The sequence below is a fragment of the Podarcis muralis genome, chromosome 8 (genome assembly GCF_964188315.1).
Source record: "Podarcis muralis chromosome 8, rPodMur119.hap1.1, whole genome shotgun sequence".
Taxonomy (NCBI): domain Eukaryota; kingdom Metazoa; phylum Chordata; class Lepidosauria; order Squamata; family Lacertidae; genus Podarcis; species Podarcis muralis.
Genome location: NC_135662.1, coordinates 1,702,071 through 1,724,461, shown reverse-complemented (window position 1 = coordinate 1,724,461; position 22,391 = coordinate 1,702,071). Strand labels below are relative to the sequence as shown.

The window sequence follows — 22,391 nt, the reverse complement described above, 5'->3', positions numbered from 1 at the left end:
ATAGAGTGCGCCAGGCTAGAGGGGCAGGAAAAAACCATAGAGGCTTTCTTTTCCCCGCGGGGGAAACAAAGCCACCTTCGTCCCAGCCGGGAGAGACTCTCGGCCTTTCTCTTTACTTGTTTTAGAGGCTTCTGAGCAGTCCCTGGAGGCGGAAATTACCCCCGCGCTCCTTCTTGGATTGGGCCTTCCTAGTAAGGGCAAGGAAAAAGGGCAGCGGCTTCAACGGTCGCTACTGGGCAGGCGCGTTAGGGACTGCGCACGCGCAATAGCACTCAGGCCAAGAGGAAAGGGAGCATTGTTGCGATATGAAACTTAGGGCGCCCAACATCAGGAAGATGCGCTTGTCTTCCTTGGGTGTTCTAGTGTTAATAATAATAATATAATAAATTTTAGTGTTAGGAGAGAGGGGAAAGCAGCAGTCCAGTTTGCACGCTTTACCTGGGAGGAATTCCCGAGGAAGTCAATGGGACTTACTTCCGAGTAGACCTGCCCCAGATTGCACTGCTCAAAAAATTGCACCGGCTCAGCGGCTGCAGTAAGGAAGTCCGATCCTGAATTACCAAAGATAAAACAAACATTAACACGAGCAGCTCGCGAGGAATAACTCCCCCCCGCAAAAAATACGGAGAAAAAGCTGGCGATTGTGCGTTCCTCGGGGCAGGGACCTTTGCCTGGGTCACCTGCCTCTTTTCAACACGTAACAAAAAGGGACCTGCTGCAAAAATATATTAATATTTAAGCTGGGGGTGATCTGGCTACGAGCACAGTTATTATTTTCATTTTTTCGTACGGTATGCAGTATAGAAATTTAGTTAACTATGCCGCTCTTGGTGGAGTACACAGTAAAAAACAAAGCATAAGAGCAGTGCTTTTTTCTGGGGGAACGCAGACCCCTAATAATAATAATAATAATAATAATAATAATAATAATAATTTATTTACCCCGCCCATCTGGCTGAATTTCCCCAGCCACTCTGGGCGGCTCCCCATCCCTAAACATTTGGTGAATCTTTGTACTTTTGTCCATTGACTGCATTTATTTCCCCCGATCTCAACTAGAAAACGGTGATTTTCGTGAGTCAAAATGACAGTAAACCCCTAAACATTTTTTTTAGGAAAGCATTGCGTAAAGAATGGTTTGGAGAGTTTCAATTGGAAAGCGCCGCGCGGCTGCAAGAACGGGGCTCTCTGCACGTGCTCAGAGGCACTCTTGCTGGCTCTGGAAGGCAGGCAGCTGGGCGCGCCCCTTTCCGGCCCGGGCTCGCTCCCGCCTCCAGCTGGCCGGGCTCCTCCTCCTCCCCGTCCGCCCCGGGGAAGGAAGGGCGGCGGCGGCAGCGCGCAGAGCCGGAGGGGCGCGCAGGGATCCGGCCATGGGGATCTCCAGGCTGGCCGAGCTGATCCGGGAGGAGGCGCCGGACGCCGTGAGCTCCGTCCAGCTGGAAGACTACCGGGGTGAGCGCTGCCGCCGCCGCCTTTTGCGCCCATCCTGCATCTCCCAGACTACAGGCATCCCCAAACTCGGTGCGCAATTGTAGTTTTGGAACTACAATTCCCATCATCCCTGACCACCGGTCCTGTTAGCTAGGGATGATGGGAGTTGTAGTCCCAAAACAGCTGGAGGGCTGAGTTTGGGGGTGCCTGTCCCAGAGGATCGCGGACATCTCGGCCGGTTGGGCTGGATGATGACCTTTGGGTCTCTGGTGCAAGTTAAAGCTGGGTGCTCCATCTCTTTTGGAACTACAGTTCCCATCATCCCTGACCACTGGTCCTGTTAGCTAGGGATGATGGGAGTTGTAGTCCCAAAACAGCTGGAGGGCTGAGTTTGGGGGTGCCTGTCCCAGAGGATCATGGGCATTGCAGCTGGTTGGGCTGGATGATGACCTTGGGTCTTTGGTGCAAGTTAAAGCTGGGCGCTCCATCTGTTTTGGAACTACAGTTCCCATCATCCCTGACCACCGGTCCTGTTAGCTAGGGATGATGGGAGTTGTAGTCCCAAAACAGCTGGAGGGCTGAGTTTGGGGGTGCCTGTCCCAGAGGATCACGAGCATCTCCGCCGGTTGGGCTCTATGATGACCTTTGGGTCTCTGGTGCAAGTTAAAGCTGGGTGCTCCATCTGTTTTGGAACTACAATTCCCATCATCCCTGACCACCGGTCCTGTTAGCTAGGGATGATGGGAGTTGTAGTCCCAAAACAGCTGGAGGTCTGAGTTTGGGGGTGCCTGTCCCAGAGGATCATGGGCATTGCAGCTGGTTGGGCTGGATGATGACCTTGGGTCTTTGGTGCAAGTTAAAGCTGGGCGCTCCATCTGTTTTGGAACTACAGTTCCCATCATCCCTGACCACCGGTCCTGTTAGCTAGGGATGATGGGAGTTGTAGTCCCAAAGCATCTGGAAGGCTGAGTTTGGGGGTGCCTTTTCCCAGAGGATCGTGGGCATCTCAGCCAGTTGGATGATGACCTTTGGGTCTCTGGTGCAAGTAAAGCTTTGCCAGGGCGGGAACAGCATCTCCTTACAAAACTTCTAATGTAATTTGTTGATTACAGTTGCTCTTCAAATAATTCACATACAGTGGTACCTCGGGTTAAGTACTTAATTCGTTCCGGAGGTCTGTTCTTAACCTGAAACTGTTCTTAACCTGAAGCACCACTTTAGCTAATGGGGCCTCCTGCTGCCGCCGGAGCCCGATTTCTGTTCTTATCCTGAAGCAAAGTTCTTAACCTGAAGCACTATTTCTGGGTTAGCGGAGTCTGTAACCTGAAGCCTATGTAACCTGAAGCATACGTAACTCGAGGTACCACTGCATAGGCGCCGACTCCATGGGGCTTGAGGGGGCCCGAGCCCCCTCAAAAATTCGTTTGGGGGGCTCCGCCCCCCCAATAATCTCCGGCGCCCCTCCAGCAGAGCGCCATCGCCGCCCCTCCCCCAGCCCAAAATGCACAGGGGGGGCGGGCTGCATGCCTCCTGCCCTCCCTCCCGAGCAAAAGCTCCACCCAATTTCCTTTGGAGCTGATTAATAGGCGCAGCACGCTCTCCCCTATTCGCTCACGAGGAGGCGGTGCCACTTTATTTGCATATTCATGAGCTTATTTATTATTCATGAGCTTTCCCGGCCCCCCCCAATATTTTTTATAAGTCCGCGTCCCTGTACCACTGTACAGTCATACCTTGGGTTGAATGTGCTTTGGGATGAGTGCGTTCGAGTTGCGCTCCATGGCAACCCGGAAGTAACAGAGTGCGTTACTTGTGGGTTTCGCTGCTTGCGTATGCGCAGACGCTCAAAATGACGTCGCGCATTTGCAGAAGCGTCAAAAAGCGACGTGCGTGTGCGCAGATGTGCCATTGCTGGTTACGTTTGCTTCTAGATGCGAACGGGGCTCCGGAACGGATCCCGTTTGCATCTAGAGGTACCACTGTACTTCTTCCAATCTTCTGAAAATCTCTGGTCCCGCAGGGTTTCGGACCCTTCCTGGCATTTTGTGCAATTTTTTGTAAGGAGTAATATACGAAGTGTTACAAAGTAGAAAAAACATAGAGATGTTATAAGTTTGAAATGTAATAGGAGAAATAAATGCATACCAAGAGATTAGATTGGGCAATTTTCAGACGGGACTGACGGAAGTTTAAAAAATTTCATATGATGTGAAAGTATGTTTAATTATTGTTGAAAATGGTATGTTAAAAAACTAATAAAAATTTATATAAAAAAGGGGAACAGCGTCTCCTGTGCAACTGTGGGAGCTGGAGCCAAACTAGGGAACTTGCTGCCGCAGGAATTTGGATGGGTTTAGAAGAGGGTTGGACAAATTCAGGCTCTGCCTCTGCAGCTGGAGACCATAAATGCTTCTGAATCTCAGAAACTGCAGAGCTCTTACGCTCAAATCCTGCTTGCTGGCTGAGGTATCTGGTTGGCCACTGTGAGGTCAAGATCCTGGACTAGATGGATCACTGGCCTGATCCGGCAGACTCTTCTTAGGTACTTAGGACTGAGTCTGAGGCTGAATCTGAGCATGTACAGAGTGCCTTTCCCGCCAGCCGATTCATAGCCCCTCGCTCCTGCACCCAAAACATTCCCTGTGCTCTGGCTTGGCCGTGTGGGGCGCACAAGCCTCATGTAGGGGGTACATGGCGTCCGAAGGGAGAAGCGGGTCTGTCTGGGAGTCTGGAGCCAGAATTTCTGACCGGTGGGAAGGTATTATTTATTTCGTCTGTTTACATCCCACCACCGTGGGGCTCAGAGTGGGGTCCATGGGGGTTCCCCGTGGCTTTCCTGCCCCCAAGCAGCCCTACTTGTCCTTAGACCGCCTCCTGGAACAAGTATTCTTATTTTATTTCCTAAAATTTATATTCTGCTTGAAAAGCTTTGTCTGCCGACGTTCCCCATTCCATTCCTAATTTTTACAATTTCCTATGCTGTCACCTCTCTAAAGTCTCCTTTTTCTAAACTAAGATGTCCCAAATGCTTCAGCCTTTCTTCAAAAGGGAGTCCCTCGATCATTTTGGTTGTCCTTTTCTGAATCTTTTCTGCAATCTCCTTTTTGAGGTGAGGCAGCCAGAACCATTCCTCTCTGCCTTCCCTTCCTCTCAGCCTAATCCTACCTCACAGGGCCATTATTGTCATGGGGATTAAACAAAGAGCCGCAGAACCATGCATACGCCACCTTGAGCTCCGCAAAAATAAAAATAAAAATGTAGGATAGAAACAGAACAAGCAGATACATGCACAGAATAATGATTAAGTTCTTTTCCCTCCTGCTTGGCTCAGGGCGTGTGGTGGCGATGGATGTCTCCGTCGCTTTTTACCAGTTCCGCACGGCTATGCCAAAGATCTTCAACCGCCATGGGGAAAATATCAGGTGAGAAGTTGCAAGCAAGTTTAAAAAAAGAATGTTTGTTGATTTAAAAGCATTCGTAAGCCACTTAATACTAATAAACTGTTGAACTGATTTTATAATGAATTGGTTTTAGAATGCTGTATTATTTTACTCTTGTTAGCCGCTCTGAGCCCGGCTTCAGCTGGGGAGGGCGGGATAGAAATAAAATTTTATTATTATTATTATAAGTCATGTTTTCTACTTTGGTGACCCCTCATAGCCGAGTAAGATAGTCTTCATAAACACGGTTTTAACAATGAGTGCATAAGTGACTGTGGAGGCCAATTCTGGATCCACACGTCCTTCCACTGTGGGCAGCGGCGTAGCGTGGGTTGTCAGCACCCGGGGCAAGGCAAGTAATTTGCGCCCCCTAACTCCTAACCTGCCGCTGCTGCCAGCTTCTTCTTGCTGCTGCCTGGGCTGGGGTATTTACGGTAAGGTAGCCACGGCGGCGGGTCCGTGTCAGGTGATGTGAGGCGAGTTGCTGCTGGCGCTGCTGCCCAAACGATGCCGCTTGCCCGGAGGAGGAGGAGGGCAGAGAGGCGAGGAAAATGCAACATGGCCCAGTAGCTGCAGCAGCAGCGGCGGCGACGGGGCTGTGAGGAGGGGCTGCCTGGCGCGCCCTCCGCGGCCCTGACGCGCGGGGACCACGGCGAGCGCTGAGAGCCGCTGCCAGCTTGTCGGTTCCGCGAGACATGGGGCTCTGCTACAGCCTGCGCCCGAGGCTCTTCGGCGACTCCGGAGGTGGCGAGCGCGCCCCCCCCAGATGTTGCGCCTGGTGCGGCCGGCCCCCCCTGCACCCCCCACGCTACGCCACTGACTGTGGGGACATTGGTTTCTGGGCAGGAGTTGACCACGGTGTGGATTTTCCAAGCATGCCTTCCTCCTAGTACATTTCTCCCTTGCGTCCTGAGTTCGAGTGTCTTCAAAGCCCATGACACTTTTGGTCAAGGCTGTTCTCCAACTGGAGCGCTCACAGGCCAGTGTTTCCCAGTTGTCGGTGTTTATACTACATTTCTTTAGATTTGCCTTGAGACAGTCTTTAAACCTCTTTTGTTGACCACCAGCATTACACTTTCCATTTTTAAGCTTGGAATAGAGTAGTTCATGGGTAGGCAAACTAAGGCCCAGGGGCCGGATCCGGCCCAATCGCCTTCTAAATCCGGCCTGCGGACGGTTCGGGAATCAGTGTGCTTTTACATGAGTAGAATGTGTCCTTTTATTTATAATGCATCTCTGGGTTATTTGTGGGGCATAGGAATTCATTCATCCCCCCCCAAATATAGTCCGGCCCCCCATAAGGTCTGAGGGACAGTGGACCGGCCCCCTGCTGAAAAAGTTTGCTGACCCCTGGAGTAGTTGCTTTGGAAGACTCGTCTGCGGAACTGGCACTGCTGCAGTTGCCACATAATACCCATAATACTCATTCTACATTTGTAAGAACTCGCTCTTTTAGTGTAGTAGCACTTTGGAACTCCCCGCCTATTGATAGCAGGAAGGTGCCGTCACTGCACTCTTTTCTGCACCAGCTAAAAATATTTTTGTTTATGCAAGTCTTCCCAGACATTTAGAATGCCGGTGTGATTCTTAATCTGCTTTTAGCCTATTGGTATTTTAACTTTTCCAAAGTCTTAACTGATTGCTGCTCCCCCCCACCCCCAATTGATGGCTTTATTGTTTTATATTCTTTCTGTAAACCGCTTTGAGGTGTTTTGCAATCAAGAGGTTTTCATAAATAAATACCGTATTTTCCCCTGTATAATATGCACCAGACCACAAGACGCACCTAGTTTTTGGAGGAGGAAAACAAGAAAAAAATTATTCTGACTCTCGGAAGCCAGAGGAATCGCTGCACAGTGAAAGCAGCAATCCCTCTTGCTGTTCTGGCTTCTGGGATAGCTGCGCAGCCTGCATTCGCTCCATAAGACGCACACACATTTCCCCTTACTTTTTAGGAGGGAAAAAGTGAGTCTTATAGAGCGAAAAATGCAGTATATAAACATCATTAAAACAACAATAGAGCGTGGAACGAGTAAAACTGTTGGTTTCAAAGCGTATAAAAACAGAGATTGAGGTTGTCAAAGCACATCTTCTGGGTTAGGAAAAGCCTGGTGCCCCCAGTACAGGGACAATAGTGAAAAATGTTCAGGTCACCGCCTGTTTTGCATGGTGTGGTGCCAAAGGTAGAATTTCCCCAGGTGATCTCAGCGAGTCTTTCAGGTATTTCAAGTTTTTGTGCCCTCTCACTTTTGCTTTAAGCGGGCTGTTTCCTGGGCAATTACTGTTCCAGCTCATTGTCAAACTGATGCCCCCAGTTTGCCAGTGTGAGATCTATGGCTCTTAGACACTTTAAGGGTCTTGGTGGTTTGTGTGATGCGGCAGCAAAAGCAGCTAATGCTATTCTAGGCTGCATCGACAGAAGTCTAGTGTCCAGATCAAGGGAAGCAATAGTCAATATATATACGATATCTTTATTGTAATTGTCCCATGCAGAACAATGAAATTGAAAGTCCCGCTCTATTCTGCCTTGGTCAGACCACAACTGGAATACTGTGTCCAGTTCTGCACACCACAATTTAAGAAGGATGTTGACAAGCTGGAAAGTGTGCTGAGGAGGGCAACCAAAATGATCAAGGGTCTGGAAACCAAACCTTATGAGGAACGGTTGAAGGAGTTGAATATGTTTAGCCTGCAACAGAGGAGACTGAGAGGAGATAGGATAGTAAAGGTAAAGGGACTCCTGACATTAGGTCCAGTCGTGACTGACTCTGGGGTTGTGGCGCTCATCTCACTTTATTGGCCGAGGGAGCCGGCGTACAGCTTCCGGGTCATGTGGCCAGCATGACTAAGCCGCTTCTGGCGAACCAGAGCAGCGCATGGAAACGCCGTTTACCTTCCCACCGGAGTGGTACCTATTTATCTACTTGCACTTTGACATGCTTTCGAACTGCTAGGTGGGCAGGAGCAGGGACCGAGCAACGGGAGCTCACCCCGTCATGGGGATTCGAACCGCCAACTTTCTGATTGGCAAGCCCAAAAGGCTCAGTGGTTTAGACCACAGCACCACCCGCATCCCTTACCTTTTACCTTCTAGGCTGCATCAGCAGATGTCTAATGTACATTTAAGCAGAGGCTTGACAACCATATGTCAGGAGTGCTCTGATGGTGTTTCCTGCTTGGCAGGGGGTTGGACTCGATGGCCCTTGTGGTCTATTCCAACTCTATGATTCTATGATCCCACCTGAAGTCCTCTGTCTAGTCCTGGGTACATTAGTTTAATATTATTATTATTATTAATATTATTATTGAAAGGTGTGCAGAGCAACCAATATGATAAAAGTTCTGGAAACGAAGCCTTATGAAGAGTGGTTGAAGGAGCCAGGTATGTTTAGCTTGGAGAGGAGGAGACTGAGAGGTGCTATGATAGGACTGTCATCTGAAGGACTGTCATAGGGAAGAGGGAGCAAGCTTGCCTTTTGCTGCTCTGGAGGGTAGGACTCGAACCCACGGCTTCAAGTCACAAGAAGGAGATTCAACATCAGGAAAAACTTTCTGATAGTAAGAGCTGTTTGCCAGTGGAACGGACATCCTGAGAAGGTGATGGACTCTCCTCCCTTGGAAGTTTTTAAGCAGAGCTTGGGTGTCCACCTGTCATGGATGCTTGAGCTGAGATTTCTGGATTGCAGGGGGTCAGACTAGATGACCCTAGGGTCCCTTCCAATTCTATGATTACCCCCACTTCCTCCTGGTCCATTCCCCGGTGATGGCGATGCACACCTGCACTGGCAGGGCTTGAGTTTGAGTTCTGCCCAGGTCTCCCTGCTCACTCCTGTCTCCTTTGCATCCCTGCCCCCTTCCGTGGGGCCGCTTTGCTTTGCCTCCCCCCCGGCCCCCTGCTCACACACTGCCTCCTCTTCTCTTCCAGTCCCCTGCAGGGGCTCTTTTACCGGACGATGCGTCTCCTGGAAAACGGCGTCAAGCCCGTCTTCGTCTTTGATGGGAAACCCCCAGACCTCAAGGAGAGAGTGGTTCGTAAGAGGGGATCCCGGGTGGGCTGGGAGGGCGAAACCCAAACACTGACCCCCAGGCCTGGCTAGAAGCGCAGGGGGAGAGTCTCACCCGCAAAGGCAGGGACCACATTGACCATGGAGAGAATTAGAAGTCTCCCCCCCCCATTCACCCCATTTTCCTATTGCGGCCTGACTTTGCAACGTTTCAGGCTGCTGTTAATCTGAAACTGCACATCATCATCATCATCATCATCATAATTTATTATTTATACCCCGCCCATCTGACTGGGTTTCCCCAGCCACTCTGGGCAGCTTCCAACCAAATAGCAAAAACAATACAGTGTCAGACATTAAAAGCTTCCCTAAACAGGGCTGCCTTCAGATGTCTTCTAAATGTCAGGTAGTTGTTTATTTCTTTGACATCTGGTGGGAGGGTGTTCCACAGGGCGGGTGCCACCACCGAGAAGGCCCTCTGCCTGGTTCCCTGTAACTTGGCTTCTTGCAGCGAGGGAACCGCCAGAAGGCCCTCGGCGCTGGACCTCAGTGTCCGGGCTGAATGATGGGGGTGGAGACACTCTTTCATTCTCCCCCCATCCAGGAAAGGGAGAAGCAATTCTGCGTAATTCTTCTTTCTGTCTCCGCTCCCCTTCCAGTTAGCGAAACGCGCCGCAGTCTCTGGAGCCAAGAGGAAAGCTGCAGGTAAGACTGTCTCAAACTCCCCTAGTTGAGGGTCACTGCCCCTTTTATTGGTGGGCAGTTGGCGCTACAGCAGGGAGAGCCCCGCCCCCAGACCCTCTGAGCCCGGCTTCGGCTGGGGAGGGCGGGATATAAATAAAGTTTTATTTATTATTATTCTTCCTGCGTCTTTCAGATCCTGCCATGGACGAGCCCCCGCAACGGCTGCCAAGAAGAGACTCCGAGAGGCTGCTGGGTTACTTGGGGGTTCCCTGTGTGCAGGTACACAATTTCTCCTGCGTCTCGGGGTTGGGATAGATGACCGCCTGGGGTCCCTTCCAACCCTACAAATCTATGCTTCCGTGTTCACATATTCACATCCAATGCAGCATATTTATATACTTATATGCGAGGGAACCTCTCTCTCTTTCCCCCCCCCCCATAGAATCGCAGAACTGTAGAGTTGAAAGGGACCCCTCAGGGTCATCCAGCCTAACCCCCTCTCCCCTCCCTTTCCTCTCCCTCTTAGGCACCAGCTGAGGCAGAAGCGACCTGCGCCGCTCTGGTGAAGTCCGGGCGCGCCTGGTGCACGGCCACCGAGGACATGGATGCGCTGCCCTTTGGAAGTTCGCGTCTCCTGCGGCACCTGAACGCCAAGAACGGGTGAGCGTGTCCTGGATGTTAATGGAAGCAGTAACGACTCTGGGCATGTGCAGAGTGCCTTCCCAGCTCCCACAGGTCGGAGGCAGAGAGCAGGTGGGAGGGGTTTCCGGGGGGCAGAGTGTGTCCATTCCTAGCAAGATCAAGGCCTGAAACTCATTGTGGAAGCTGGAGCGTAGTGGGTTGTTCTGGGCTGGGCATTTGGGAGGAGACCTGAGTTAAGAAACAGAAGAAGAGCTTGCAGAACCATCTAGTCCAATATCCTGTTCTCTCTCCTCTTTTTTTTAAGGTTGTAACACTGGTTTACTAGTCATTCATATTACTTGTAGATTAAAAGGTAAAGGTAAAGGTACCCCTGCCCGTACGGGCCAGTCTTGACAGACTCTAGGGTTGTGCGCCCATCTCACTTAAGAGGCCGGGAGCCAGCGCTGTCCGCAGACACTTCCGGGTCACGTGGCCAGTGTGACATCGCTGCTCTGGCGAGCCAGCGCAGCACACGGAACGCCGTTTACCTTCCCGCCGGTAAGCGGTCCCTATTTATCTACTTGCACTTTGACATGCTTTCGAACTGCTAGGTTGGCAGGCGCTGGGACCGAACGACGGGAGCGCACCCCGCCGCGGGGATTCGAACCGCCAACCTTTCGATCGGCAAGCCCTAGGCGCTGAGGCATTTACCCACAGCGCCACCCGCGTCCAGAACATGTTAAATAGAATAGAAAATAAAATTGTGTCTATGTTCCTACAAGCTTTCTGAAATGCAAATTCATGGGAAACGTGAACATGGACATTGACTTCCCTTTAATTCTGAACAATCATGATTACAGATGGAAAACAGTACGCAAGAACATAGAGGAGTTTCTTCCTTTTTGTAATGCCGTCTGTACATAATTCTACCTTCCCTTCCCCATCTGCCTTGGCCAGTCTTCCTGGGTCCTTGTTTTCATAAGTGTTTCTGGTGATAGCCTTTATGCGCTATCCTGTTCTCACAGGGGCAGCATCTCACACCAGCAGGGGCGGCGCAAGGCGGGTGGGGGAGTGACAAAATGCTGTTTGGCACTCAACGTCTTGCTTTGGTGCGCAGGCTTCCTGGTGTCTAAACGGTCCGCCCGCCAGCTCCTCCACAAAAACTCTGGTTCCCACCCAAAATATGAAATAAAGTCAAACCATATTTGCAGGCAAAATAAAAATAAAAATAAGTTTCAACGGGGGGGAGGGGTGGTTACAAGAAATTTTCTGCCCTGGGTACGACCTGACCTTGCTACGCCACTGCCCACCAGATGCCCGTTATGGGAAACCCACACCCAGGATTTGAGCAAAAAAGCCACTCTCCCCTCCAGCAATTGATATGCCGAAGCATCGCTGCCTCCGACTGCTAGGAGCCCCTGATAGTCTTGCCCTCCATGAATCTGTCCAGATTATAAAAGCCGTTCCATATGGCGCTCATTGTGCCTCCTTGTGGCAGTGAGTTCCACAGTTTAACAGCGCGTGGCACGAAGGAATTCTTTTATCCGTCTTGAATTCAGCTTCATCGGATATCAGTGAGCTGCTAGCATTATGAAAGAGGTAGAGAAACTTTTCTGTATCCTGTAATGGTGGCGGATTTTGAAACAAAACCATCCTTGTGTCTCCCCTTTCCGCCTTCTCTGACCCTGTCACAATAGCTGTTTCCTCTCCCGGTTTCTCAACAATCTGAGTTTAGCTTCGTGTTGCAAATGTTGGCTTCCTGTTGCCCCTTCCCAAGGTGGTTTACAAATCTACCAGTGATGAAACCACAAACTCTTACTTGAGTAAACCAGCAAGAACTACAATAGCAGAAGTCTGTAAAACCTTTATTAAAATGGAATAACAGCAGACTGGAATCAAGAAGGTTTTTTAGTGATCTTCTGAAACCTTGCAAAGTCATTACAGTGGTACCTCAGGTTAAGTACTTAATTTGTTCCAGAGGTCCGTTCTTAACCTGAAACTGTTCTTAACCTGAAGCACCACTTTAGCTAATGGGGCCTCCCGCTGCCGCCGGAGGACGATTTCTGTTCTCATCCTGAAGCAAAGTTCTTAACCCGAGGTACTATTTCTGGGTTAGCGGAGTCTGTAACCTGAAGCGTATGTAACCTGAAGCGTATGTAACCTGAGGTACCACTGTACGTATATCTCTTGCTCCCCTGGCATGTTAAAAAGTTGGTGAGTCTGAATAACCTGGTGCTTTCTAGGAATTACACTTTTTCATGTGGTGTGTGTAATGAGTAGCCAATAATAATAATAATAATAATAATAATAATAATAATAATAATAATTATACCCCACCTATCTGGCTGGGTTGCCCCAGCTTCCAATACATAGAAACATAATAAGACATCGAACAATACAAACTTCCCGATACAGGGCTGCTGTGGTGGATGGTGCCATTGAATGGGACAGGGGGCTCATAGAATCATGAAACTGTAGGGACACCAAGGGTCATCTAGTCCAACCCCCTTTTTATATAATAATTTTTATTTGTTTTTTTAAATATAAACATACAACAAACATCCATTCAAAATCCAAGTCCTGAGATTACTCTGAATCTCATGACTTCCCCCCATCCTTTCCACGCGTCCTAGTAAAAATAATTACAACTGCATGTCAATATTTATCCAGATATTTTTCTTTCTAAGTTGCCCATAGTTTCCGTTACTTACAAGTGTGATTAAAATCCTGCCAATGTTTTAACCTGTTTGCAATGGCCTTGTATATAAATTATGAACTTTTCCCATTTTAAAAAAAAAGTTATTGTCTTCTCGGTTTCTGAGCTTCCCAGTTAGTTTCGCCATTTCGGCAGAGTCCGTCCTCTTGATCTGCCATTCTTCCCTGGTAGAATTCATCTTCCTTCCATAGTCCAGCCCCCTTCAGCGCTGGTGTCACAATGCAGGAATCTGTGGCTGGCCCTTGTGCAGTGAGAAAGTGGATCAATTTTGTTCCCTGGGGATGTAATGGATTCTATGTGGTTTCTTTTATCTCCTCTAGAGACCTGGAAGAGATCTCCTTGCCGGTGGTTCTGCAAAAGCTGGGCTTGACGCAAGAGCAGGTGAGGAGACAGGGGTGTAGCAAGAGGGGGGACGGTAGGTGCGGTACGCCCTGGGTGTCCCCACTCAGGGGGGTGACAAAATCGTGGGCGGCACTCACTGCAGGGTCTGCAGCGCACCTGAGCCATGCATCTTGGGCGCATGTGTGCTGGGCCCGGGGGTAAGCCATGAAACGTGGTCCAGGACCGGTCCAGAATCCAAAGGTTCCACTAGGAGTCAGTCTGACAGGGCCAAGGCAGGACACGAGGCAGGAAACCAGGCAAGGACAGGCACAGGATCTCAGGCAGGATCTGGCATACAGCAATGTTGCACCTGCAACCTGGGGTGGGGTCCGATAGCCTTTTATCTTTGTTGGGGTAGCGGCCGGTCCTGATCCCCCGGCGACTCACCTCCCATTTTTGCCCTAAGGCAAGCACTCCTCCTGTGAGTATTCAGGTCTCTCATTCTCTCAGACCTCAGTCTCTGCAGCTCGGGAGACGTCGGTGGGTTACTAGATGCAGGGGCCGCCTCAGCCTCCCCTGACCCAACCGGTAGTGGAGCAGCTGTAAGGCCCAGCTGGAAGCAACAAGGTCATCCCCGCATCTAGAGCCAGGGCAGGCTCAGGCCCCTGACTCGGCCCAGCTGGTGCTTGTTGCAGGGGAACCTGTGCAGACTGGGACTCTTCAGGATCAGGCCCCAGACTTGGTCCGGATGATGCCTGAGGCAAAGGATCCGGTGCAAACTGAGTCTCCTCTGGTTCCAAGTCTGAGGCCGAGTCCCAGGCCATCACAGCCTGGAGGCTCCACCATCCACTGCCTCCCCCCTCAGATGTAAGGTGGCTGAGGCCCCACGGCACACCCTGCCCCGTCCCTATGGGCACCGTGCCACCCCATCCCTATGGGTGCCACGCGCCCTGTGCCTGTCGGACGTGCGTTCGACCGAGCGACTCCTCCAGTTGAGTCCTCCGACATGATTAATGACCTGAGCCTCTGATAAGGCTCGTTCCCCCATTACGCAGAGTATCCAGCACAGGGAAGGACGAGAAATATGAGCTACATGCAAAGAGTTTTATTACTAAGCTACGCAGACAGAAAAGAAATACATCCTCTCTCTGTGAGAGCAGAGAGCAACTGAACAACAAAGGAACAGGAAACCAGTAATAGCAACATCCGTCTCCTGTCTTCCGTGAGACTTCCAATAGCTTGGAAGCTCTGGAATGTAAACAGAGTCTTGTGACTCCAAAGCACTGCACAGTGGCAACAAACAGAAACCAACAGTGCCGCTCCTATGGGTGCCTCCCATCCCTCCCTCTGGGCGCCGTGTGCCCCGTCGCCAGGGGTGCCACGTCCCCCGCCCCTATGGGCACGCTGCCCTAGATGCCCGATAGGCTTCCTCCACCACTGTGAGGAGAGGCTGGTTCTGCAGAAGCAGAACTGGGAGCAGCTGCTCAGAAGCAGAACTGGGAGCACCTTTGAAGGTGACCCGGAAACTACAACTAATTCAGAATGCGGCAGCCAGACTGGTGACTGGGAGCGGCCGCCGAGACCACATAACACCGGTCTTGAAAGACCTACACTGGCTCCCAGTACATTTCCGAGCACAATTCAAAGTGTTGGCAATGACCTTGAAAGCCCTAAACGGCCTCGGTCCTGTATACCTGAAGGAGCGTCTCCACCCCAATCGTTCTGCCCGGACGCTGAGGTCCAGCGCTGAGGGCCTTCTGGAGGTTCCCTCGCTGCAAGAAGCCAAGTTACAGGGAACCAGGCAGAGGGCCTTCTCGGTGGTGGCACCTGCCCTGTGGAACACCCTCCCACTAGATGTCAAAGAGAACAACAACTACTAAACTTTTAGAAACTTTTAGGAGGTCAATAGAGTGTAGAAGAATGATTTAAGTTCCTAAGATATAAAGAGATAAGCGTGAAGACAAAGAACTGTAACGGAAACGGATAATATTTTTATGTTATGTTTAGATATTTGTTATGTATTTTTTCTTCTTTTGTAACTGTTGATTTGTTTTCCTTTTTGGTTACTTACATGAAACTTAATAAAAAGAAGTTTGTTTTTTTTTAAAAAAACTTTTAGAAGACATCTGAAGGCAGCCCTGTTTAGGGAAGCTTTTAATGTTTAATAGGTTACTGTATTTTAGTGTTTTATTGGAAGCCGCCCAGAGTGGCTGGGGAAACCCAGCCAGATGGGCAGGGTATAAATAAGAAATTATTATTATTATTATTATTATTATTATTATTATTATTATTATTATTATTATTATCCTGCTGTGTTGTGTGACGCTGGTGTCTTCCTCTCTCCTCTCCTCTCCTCTCCCCATCCCTGCCCCTTTCCCGAATGCAGTTTGTGGACCTCTGCATCCTGCTGGGCTGCGATTACTGCGAAAAGATCCGGGGTCTTGGCCCCAAGAAGGCCTTGCCGCTGCTGCGGCAACACGGGAGCATTGAGCGGGTCCTGCGCTCTGCCCGCAGCGCTCAGGTATTATAATAATAATAATAATAATAATAATAATAATAATAATAATTTCCAGAGGCAGCCACGCTTCTGAATCTGCGTTGCTGGGAACCCCAGGAGGGGAGAGGGCTGCTCTTTTGCACAGATCCTCCCTGCAAGTTTCTCCAAGGCAGGGTGCTGTACCAGATGCAGAGGCAGTTTTAGGGTGGCGCAATCGGTGCGCCCACACTGGGCGCCATGCGGCAGGAGGCAACACCAGTGCTGTAGTGCGAGAGGGGTGCCAAAACTTAGCGATACACTGGCTGCCTCTGTAATTTGAAAGCTCAAAGTCAGCTAGACGGGGCCGCCGGCCTGATCCTGCGCACTATTCTTTATGTTCTTAAGATGGTTCCTGTAGCTCAGGGTTCAGCAAACTTTTTCAGCAGGGGGCCGGTCCACTGTCCCTCAGTCCTTGTGGGGTGCAGGGAAATGAACGAATATGCCCCACAAATAACCCAGAGATGCATTTTAAATAAAAGCACAGATTCTACTCGTGTAAAAACACCAGGCAGACCCCACAAATAACCCAGAGGTGCATTTTAGAAGACATCTGAAGGCAGCCCTGTTCACGGAAGTTTTTAATGTGTGACATTCTAATATATTTTTAATCTTTGTTGGAAGCAGCCCAGAGTGGCTGGGGAAACCCGGCCAGATGGGCAGGGTACAAATAAATAAATTATTATTATTATTATTATTATTATTATTATTATTATTATTATTATTATTTTATTTTATTTTAAAATAAAAGGGCACATTCTACTCATGTAAAAACACGCTGATTCCTGGACCGTCCGGGGGCCAGATTGAGAAGGCGATTGGGCCGGATCCGGCCCCCGGGCCTTAGTTTGCCTCCCCATGTGTGTATCTGCTGCAGGCTGCAGCTCAGGGTTGATTGGCGAAGGGCAGGTAACGTTCTTTCCTACAGGTTAATGCTGAAAATCCTCCTCTCTGCAGAAGCACCCGTTGCCTGAGAACTGGCCCTTGGAGGAGACCCGGCGGCTCTTCCTGCACCCCGAGGTGGCCGAGCCGAGCCAGGTGGTGCTAGAGTGGCGGGAGCCTGACGAGGAGGGGCTGCTGCAGTTCCTGGCGCATGAGAAGCGCATGGCGTGAGTAGTGGTGTGAAATTCTCAAGCATGATCTCAGTCAATGAGAATATTAGAGAATTTTCATTTAAAACAGAATATTCATTTTAATGCATTGAAAATGATAGCATTTTAATGCATTGAAAATGATATAATTAGTTAATATACATGTTTATTCATGGGTAAACTTGTTCGGATGGCAACCAAAGGCTGTACAGATACTTTTATTCAATGGGGCAGGGCAGTGATTCCACATTCTTTGATTTCGCCCCCCACCCCCCCGTAGCTCACCTTTCAGAGCAGCCAATGGTGAATGACACAATGCCCAGTAATGTAACTGGATTAAATATATATATATATATATTCATTCCTTACACTGGCAATATCACAGCTTGACTTATTATTTATTAGATTTATTGAAATGTGGGTTGTAAAACCGGTCCTTACTTTAGAATTTAGTTTGTGGAGAATGTTCTCCGGAGAATTTCCTAGCAGGGAATATTCTTGCGGATATTCTCACCTCACCTCACAAGGCGTGAGTGTGGCTGCTCTTGCATGATGCTTGTTTGGCTAATAATAATAATAATAATAATAATAATAATAATTATTATTATTATTATTATTATTATTATTATTATTTATTTATACCCCGCCACTCTGGGTGGCTTCCAACAAAGTGTTAAAAATACAATAACCTATTAAACATTAAAAGCTTCCCTAAACAGGGCTGCCTTCAGATGCCTTCTAAAAGTCTGGTAGTTGTTCTTCTCTTTGACATCTGGTGGGAGGGCGTTCCACGGGGCGGGTGCCACCACCGAGAAGGCTCTCAGCCTGGTTCCCTCTAACCTCACTTCTCGCAGGGAGGGAACCGCCAGAAGGCCCTTGGTGCTGGACCTCAGCATCCAGGCAGAACGATGGGGGTGGAGATGCTCCTTCAGGTATACTGGACCGAAGCCGTTTAGAGCTTTGAAGGTCAGACCCAACACTTTGAATTGTGCCCGGAAACCTACTGGGAGCCAATGCAGATCTCTCAGGACCGGTGTTATGTGGTCTTGGCGTAGCAAAGGAAGGAGCAAAGGGACCAGGGCAGTCGGGATGTAAATGAGGAGTTTGCCTCCAGATGTTTCTGGACTGCAACTCCCATCAGCCAGCATAGTTTTCTGCTTTTGCACATGCCCCGATCTGCGAAAAAGGCCAGTCTATTCTTTGGCCACTTTTCCCAACCTTCCCCTCTATTTCCCTTGAATCTGCCACCTTTCTTTCTCACAAGGCGGTGGTCTCTCCTTCCTTGGAGGTTTCTAAGCAGAGGTGGGATGGCTATCAGTATGGATGCTTTAGCTGAGATGCCTGCATTTCAGGGGATTGGACTAAAAAACCCATCGGGTGTAGAAATAGGAACAACAATACATATGTGGTGGAGGTGTGAGGAAATTAAGAAATTTTGGATGGTAGTACACGAAGAACTAAAGAAGATGTTGAAAATATCAATAGCAAAGAAACCAGAGCCATATCTCCTTGGATTGATAGATGAAGAGATACCACGGGGTTAAAAAAGAATTTATATATATGCAAGTACAGCTGCTAGAATAGTGATTGCTGCTAGGTGGAAGTCACAAACTATATCCACAAAGGAGGAATGGATTAACTAAATGAATATTTAATTTTGGCAAAATTAACTGCTATAATAAGAAATCAGTCGAATCAAAAATTAAAAAAGGAGTGGAAATGTTTTGATGAATATATGGCAAAATATCGCTCAAAAAAAGATAGGCTATTATGCCTGGATTAAAATGTGAAGTACTGGATGGAGGAAAAATTAGTAAGGAAAGATAAGAAGAATATATAGATGATTTGAGAAGACTGTAGAATGCAAGGATTATTGTAAATTGTATAATGTGGAGGAAATTGAGTGGGGGTGGAGGGAAGTGGGAGGAGGGAGAAAAGAATAATATGATGGATTTAGGAAATATAAATGTAAAGGTATGGGGGGATGGGGAGGAAGTGGTGTTGGCTTTGGTACATCTGTATTGTAAAGTAATATGTGAAAACCAATAATAATAATAAATTAGAAAGAAAAAACCCATCGGGTTCAATTCTGTGATACTCTTTGACCTGAGCGCCTGCTTCGCAGCGAGCACCGGGTTCGCAGCCGACTGGAGAATTGGCGGGCCGCCTGCCTGAAGAGAGCCCAGCCCCAGTCGCCTGGCCCCGTGACAAAGGGCAGCAAGAAGCAGCGGAGGATGGTGGAGTTCTTCCAGGTCAAGAAGCGGTCTTGCAAGGTGAGGAGGAGAGGGAGGAGTTGCCCCTGGACCTTTGCAAGGCCAAAAGAGGGAGGGAGGGATGGATGGATGGGTAAGGCAAAGGGATGGCCGGAGGGGTCACTGTCAGTGCTGTGATGGAGCAAAATAGCCTAAATTCTTCCCCCAAACGGGTGCTCTGAATCGGCTCTGGGTCTTTTTTGGGTGGTGAACTCACTAAAAGAGTCAGCTCAGCATTCAGTGGCAGGCAGGGGGGCATAATTGCTTGGAAGGAGGAACAAAATGGCTGGGAGGTCTTGGTGGGGTTATGCTTCCTCTGAAGGAGCAGGTTCATAGCTTGGGGGTACAGTCATACCTCATGTTACGTTTGCTTCAGGTTGCGCGTTTTCAGGTTGCGTCCCACGGCGACCCGGAAGTAACAGAATGGGTTACTTCTGGGTTTCGCCGTTCGTGCATGCGCAGACGCGCAAAATGATGTCATGCGCAGAAGCGGCAAATTGCAACCCGCGTGTGCACAGACGCTGGTTGCGTTCTTTTCAGGTTGCAAATGGGCCTCATTCTGACTTGGCCGTTCCTCTCAGCAGATACCGAAACCTGGCAGGAAGAAGATGAAGACCCAGGAACAGCCAGGAACGGCAGTGGAGACTTGAGCAAACAGCTCCCTTTTTCGCTGGCTTGCAAGGGCCGCACTCCAGGAAGTCTTTGGATGTTGTTACCTGGGTGTTCAGGCTTGCTGGCACCCTCAGCATTTCATTCATTCCTTTAATAACATTTGTATGCCCCTAAATTCTCAGATCACAGTGATCTTCAGGAAACAGGACTCCTTCTTTCCTCTCCTCTGAGCAGGTGGCTGTCTGCCCTTTGACATATCCCTTTCCCTGACCTCGCTGTCTTTCGTACCAGACTCCTGCCATTGGCATTTTCGAGTTTTCTTCATTGCTTCTGTGTCCCCATTGCAGCCTGCCTGGTCCGTGGTGCCCGCCTCCACTTTATATAATCCCGCAGGAAGATCCCTTGCCTCAGCCTCTTTCTCATATTACAGAAATAAGCCAATTCAAGGAGTCGCTGCAGACAGAGGTGTGATTCTGAATTCTGGCTGCTGTCCAGTTCTGTGGTTGTTTGAGGCATGCAGTCTGTTGGGTCAAAGGCGGAGGACGGGCAAGAACAGGACCCTGGACAGCTCCAGCGGGCTCTTGTGAAAGTTTGTTGGGTCATGTATCTTCTGACTCACTGAATCTGCTGCAATAAATTTGATTTATTGCCACTCCGACAAACTTCCAATGGCGCCTACACGCTTCTACTCCATGCGCAACCACTCTCTCCAGTTGCCAGATAATAGCAGAGTTCACACGCAGCAGCAAATGGCTTGTCCGTGTCGACGTGGTGTCCTCAGTAACGCAGCTCGACACCAGTGCTTCTAATCCAGAACTCTTTATTTAAAGGTAAAGGTAAAGGGACCCCTGACCGTTAGGTCCAGTCGTGGCCGACTCTGGGGTTGCAACACTCATCTCGCTTTACTGGCCGAGGGAGCTGGCGTACAGCTTCCGGGTCATGTGGCCAGCATGACTAAGCCACTTCTGGCGAACCAGAGCAGCGCACGGAAACGCCGTTTACCTTCCCGCCGGAGCGGTACCTATTTATCTACTTGCACTTTGATGTGCTTTCGAACTGCTAGGTTGGCAGGAGCTGGGACCGAGCAACGGGAGCTCACCCTGTCACAGGGATTCGAACCGCCGACCTTCTGATTGGCAAGCCCTAAGCTCTGTGGTTTAACCCACAGCACCACTGGATAATAGCAGAGTTCACACGCAGCAGCAAATGGCTTGTCCGTGTCAACGTGGTGTCCTCAGTAACGCAGCTTGACACCAGTGCTTCTAATCCAAAACTCTTTATTTAGTAGCGCTCAAAACAGAAAAGAAAACCTGCAGAACCTAGCTGCATGTTCGCAGCTCTCTGCCTCTTAACGAAAACTACACGACCTTGCTAACGAAGCACGGATCATGTGGGCAGTGCGCCCAGTTCATAAGAATGCTCCTGGAGTGTTAACTCCTGACAGTCCAGAACTAAACAGCTCTGCTGGCTGAAATGTCCTGCTCTGCAGGGAGCGAGCGCCAGCGGAAGCCTAGCCTTACGCAGGCAGCCAAGAACGATTGGCAAGGGCTCCTCCTCCGAGCCCGATGAGGCTGGCAAGGCTGTGCCCTCCAGCTCGAAGGGTCCCAGATAAAGGTAATGTTCCCCATCCCCGGGGAAGCAGCTTGGACCGAGGGCAGAGAATTGTAGGTGCGGAAGGGACACCCAAGGCTCATCTAGTCTAAGCCCCCTGAAATACAAGAACCACAAGCTCAGGGTCTTTGCCACTGGACTCTGGGTCTCCCGCCCCTTATCTCCTATTTTCTAAATTTACATTTCGTTCTTTTTTTACGTTGCTTCCAGGGTGGTTTTCCTTCAAAACATCAGCCTCAATCTGCCACTATACATACATATGCGTCACAGGCCAGTGCTGGGAGCATTTGAAGGACCTAGCAACATCCTTGGCCTGCAAAGTCCTGACACAAACCAGATTTTTTTTTGCAAACCTTCTGTTACCTGCTTGTCCCGCACAGCTGTTACTTTCTGCGCTGCCGTTCCGGCGTTTTACAATAAACAAATCTCTGTTCTACCCAAATTGAAACCCAGCAGTATTTTGCTCATTCCTCTTGGGAATTAAAGGGTGCAGCATTAACTCCCGTGGTGCACTGTGGGTCCAGGACCCTGGAATATTATTGCCTCCAGGCTGAGATACGTTTACAGGTGAGTTTGTGCGTTACCTGCCATCAGGGCCAGGTGTTGACTTGAACGTGAGAAGAGCCTGCTGGATCAGGCCAACGGGGGACCATCTAGTCAACAACAACAAGAACAACAAGAACAACAATTTATTTATTTATACCCCGCCCATCTGGCTGGGTTTCCCCAGCCACTCTGGGCAGCTTTCAACAGAATATTAAAATACAATAGTCTATTAAACATTAAAAGCTTCCCTGAACAGGGCTGCCTTCAGATGTCTTCTAAAAGTCTGGTAGTTGTTTTTCTCTTTGACATCTGGTGGGAGGGAGTTCCACAGGGCGGGCGCCACTACCGAGAAGGCCCTCTGTCTGGTTCCCTGTAGCCTCACTTCTCGCAATGAGGGAACTGCCAGAAGGCTCTCGGCGCTGGACCTCAGTGTCCGGGCAGAACGATGGGGGTGGAGACGCTCCTTCAGATATACTGGACCGAGGCCGTTTAGGGCTTGAAAGATCAGCACCAACACTTTGAATTGTGC

General features: G+C 49.5%; 1 protein-coding gene across 1 annotated transcript; it reads left to right on the top strand.

Moving 5' to 3' along the window:
- Positions 1-972: 972 nt before the first annotated feature.
- Positions 973-21,758, top strand: LOC114600152 (putative flap endonuclease 1 homolog). The gene is given in 13 exon segments (XM_028735979.2): positions 973-1,452; positions 4,763-4,853; positions 8,797-8,899; positions 9,535-9,580; positions 9,753-9,838; positions 10,086-10,219; positions 13,217-13,277; positions 15,604-15,738; positions 16,708-16,859; positions 18,967-19,114; positions 19,678-19,687; positions 19,690-20,535; positions 21,527-21,758. Coding segments are annotated over 12 exon segments (1,455 nt in total). The 5' UTR covers positions 973-1,133; the 3' UTR covers positions 19,860-20,535; positions 21,527-21,758.
- Positions 21,759-22,391: the final 633 nt, after the last annotated feature.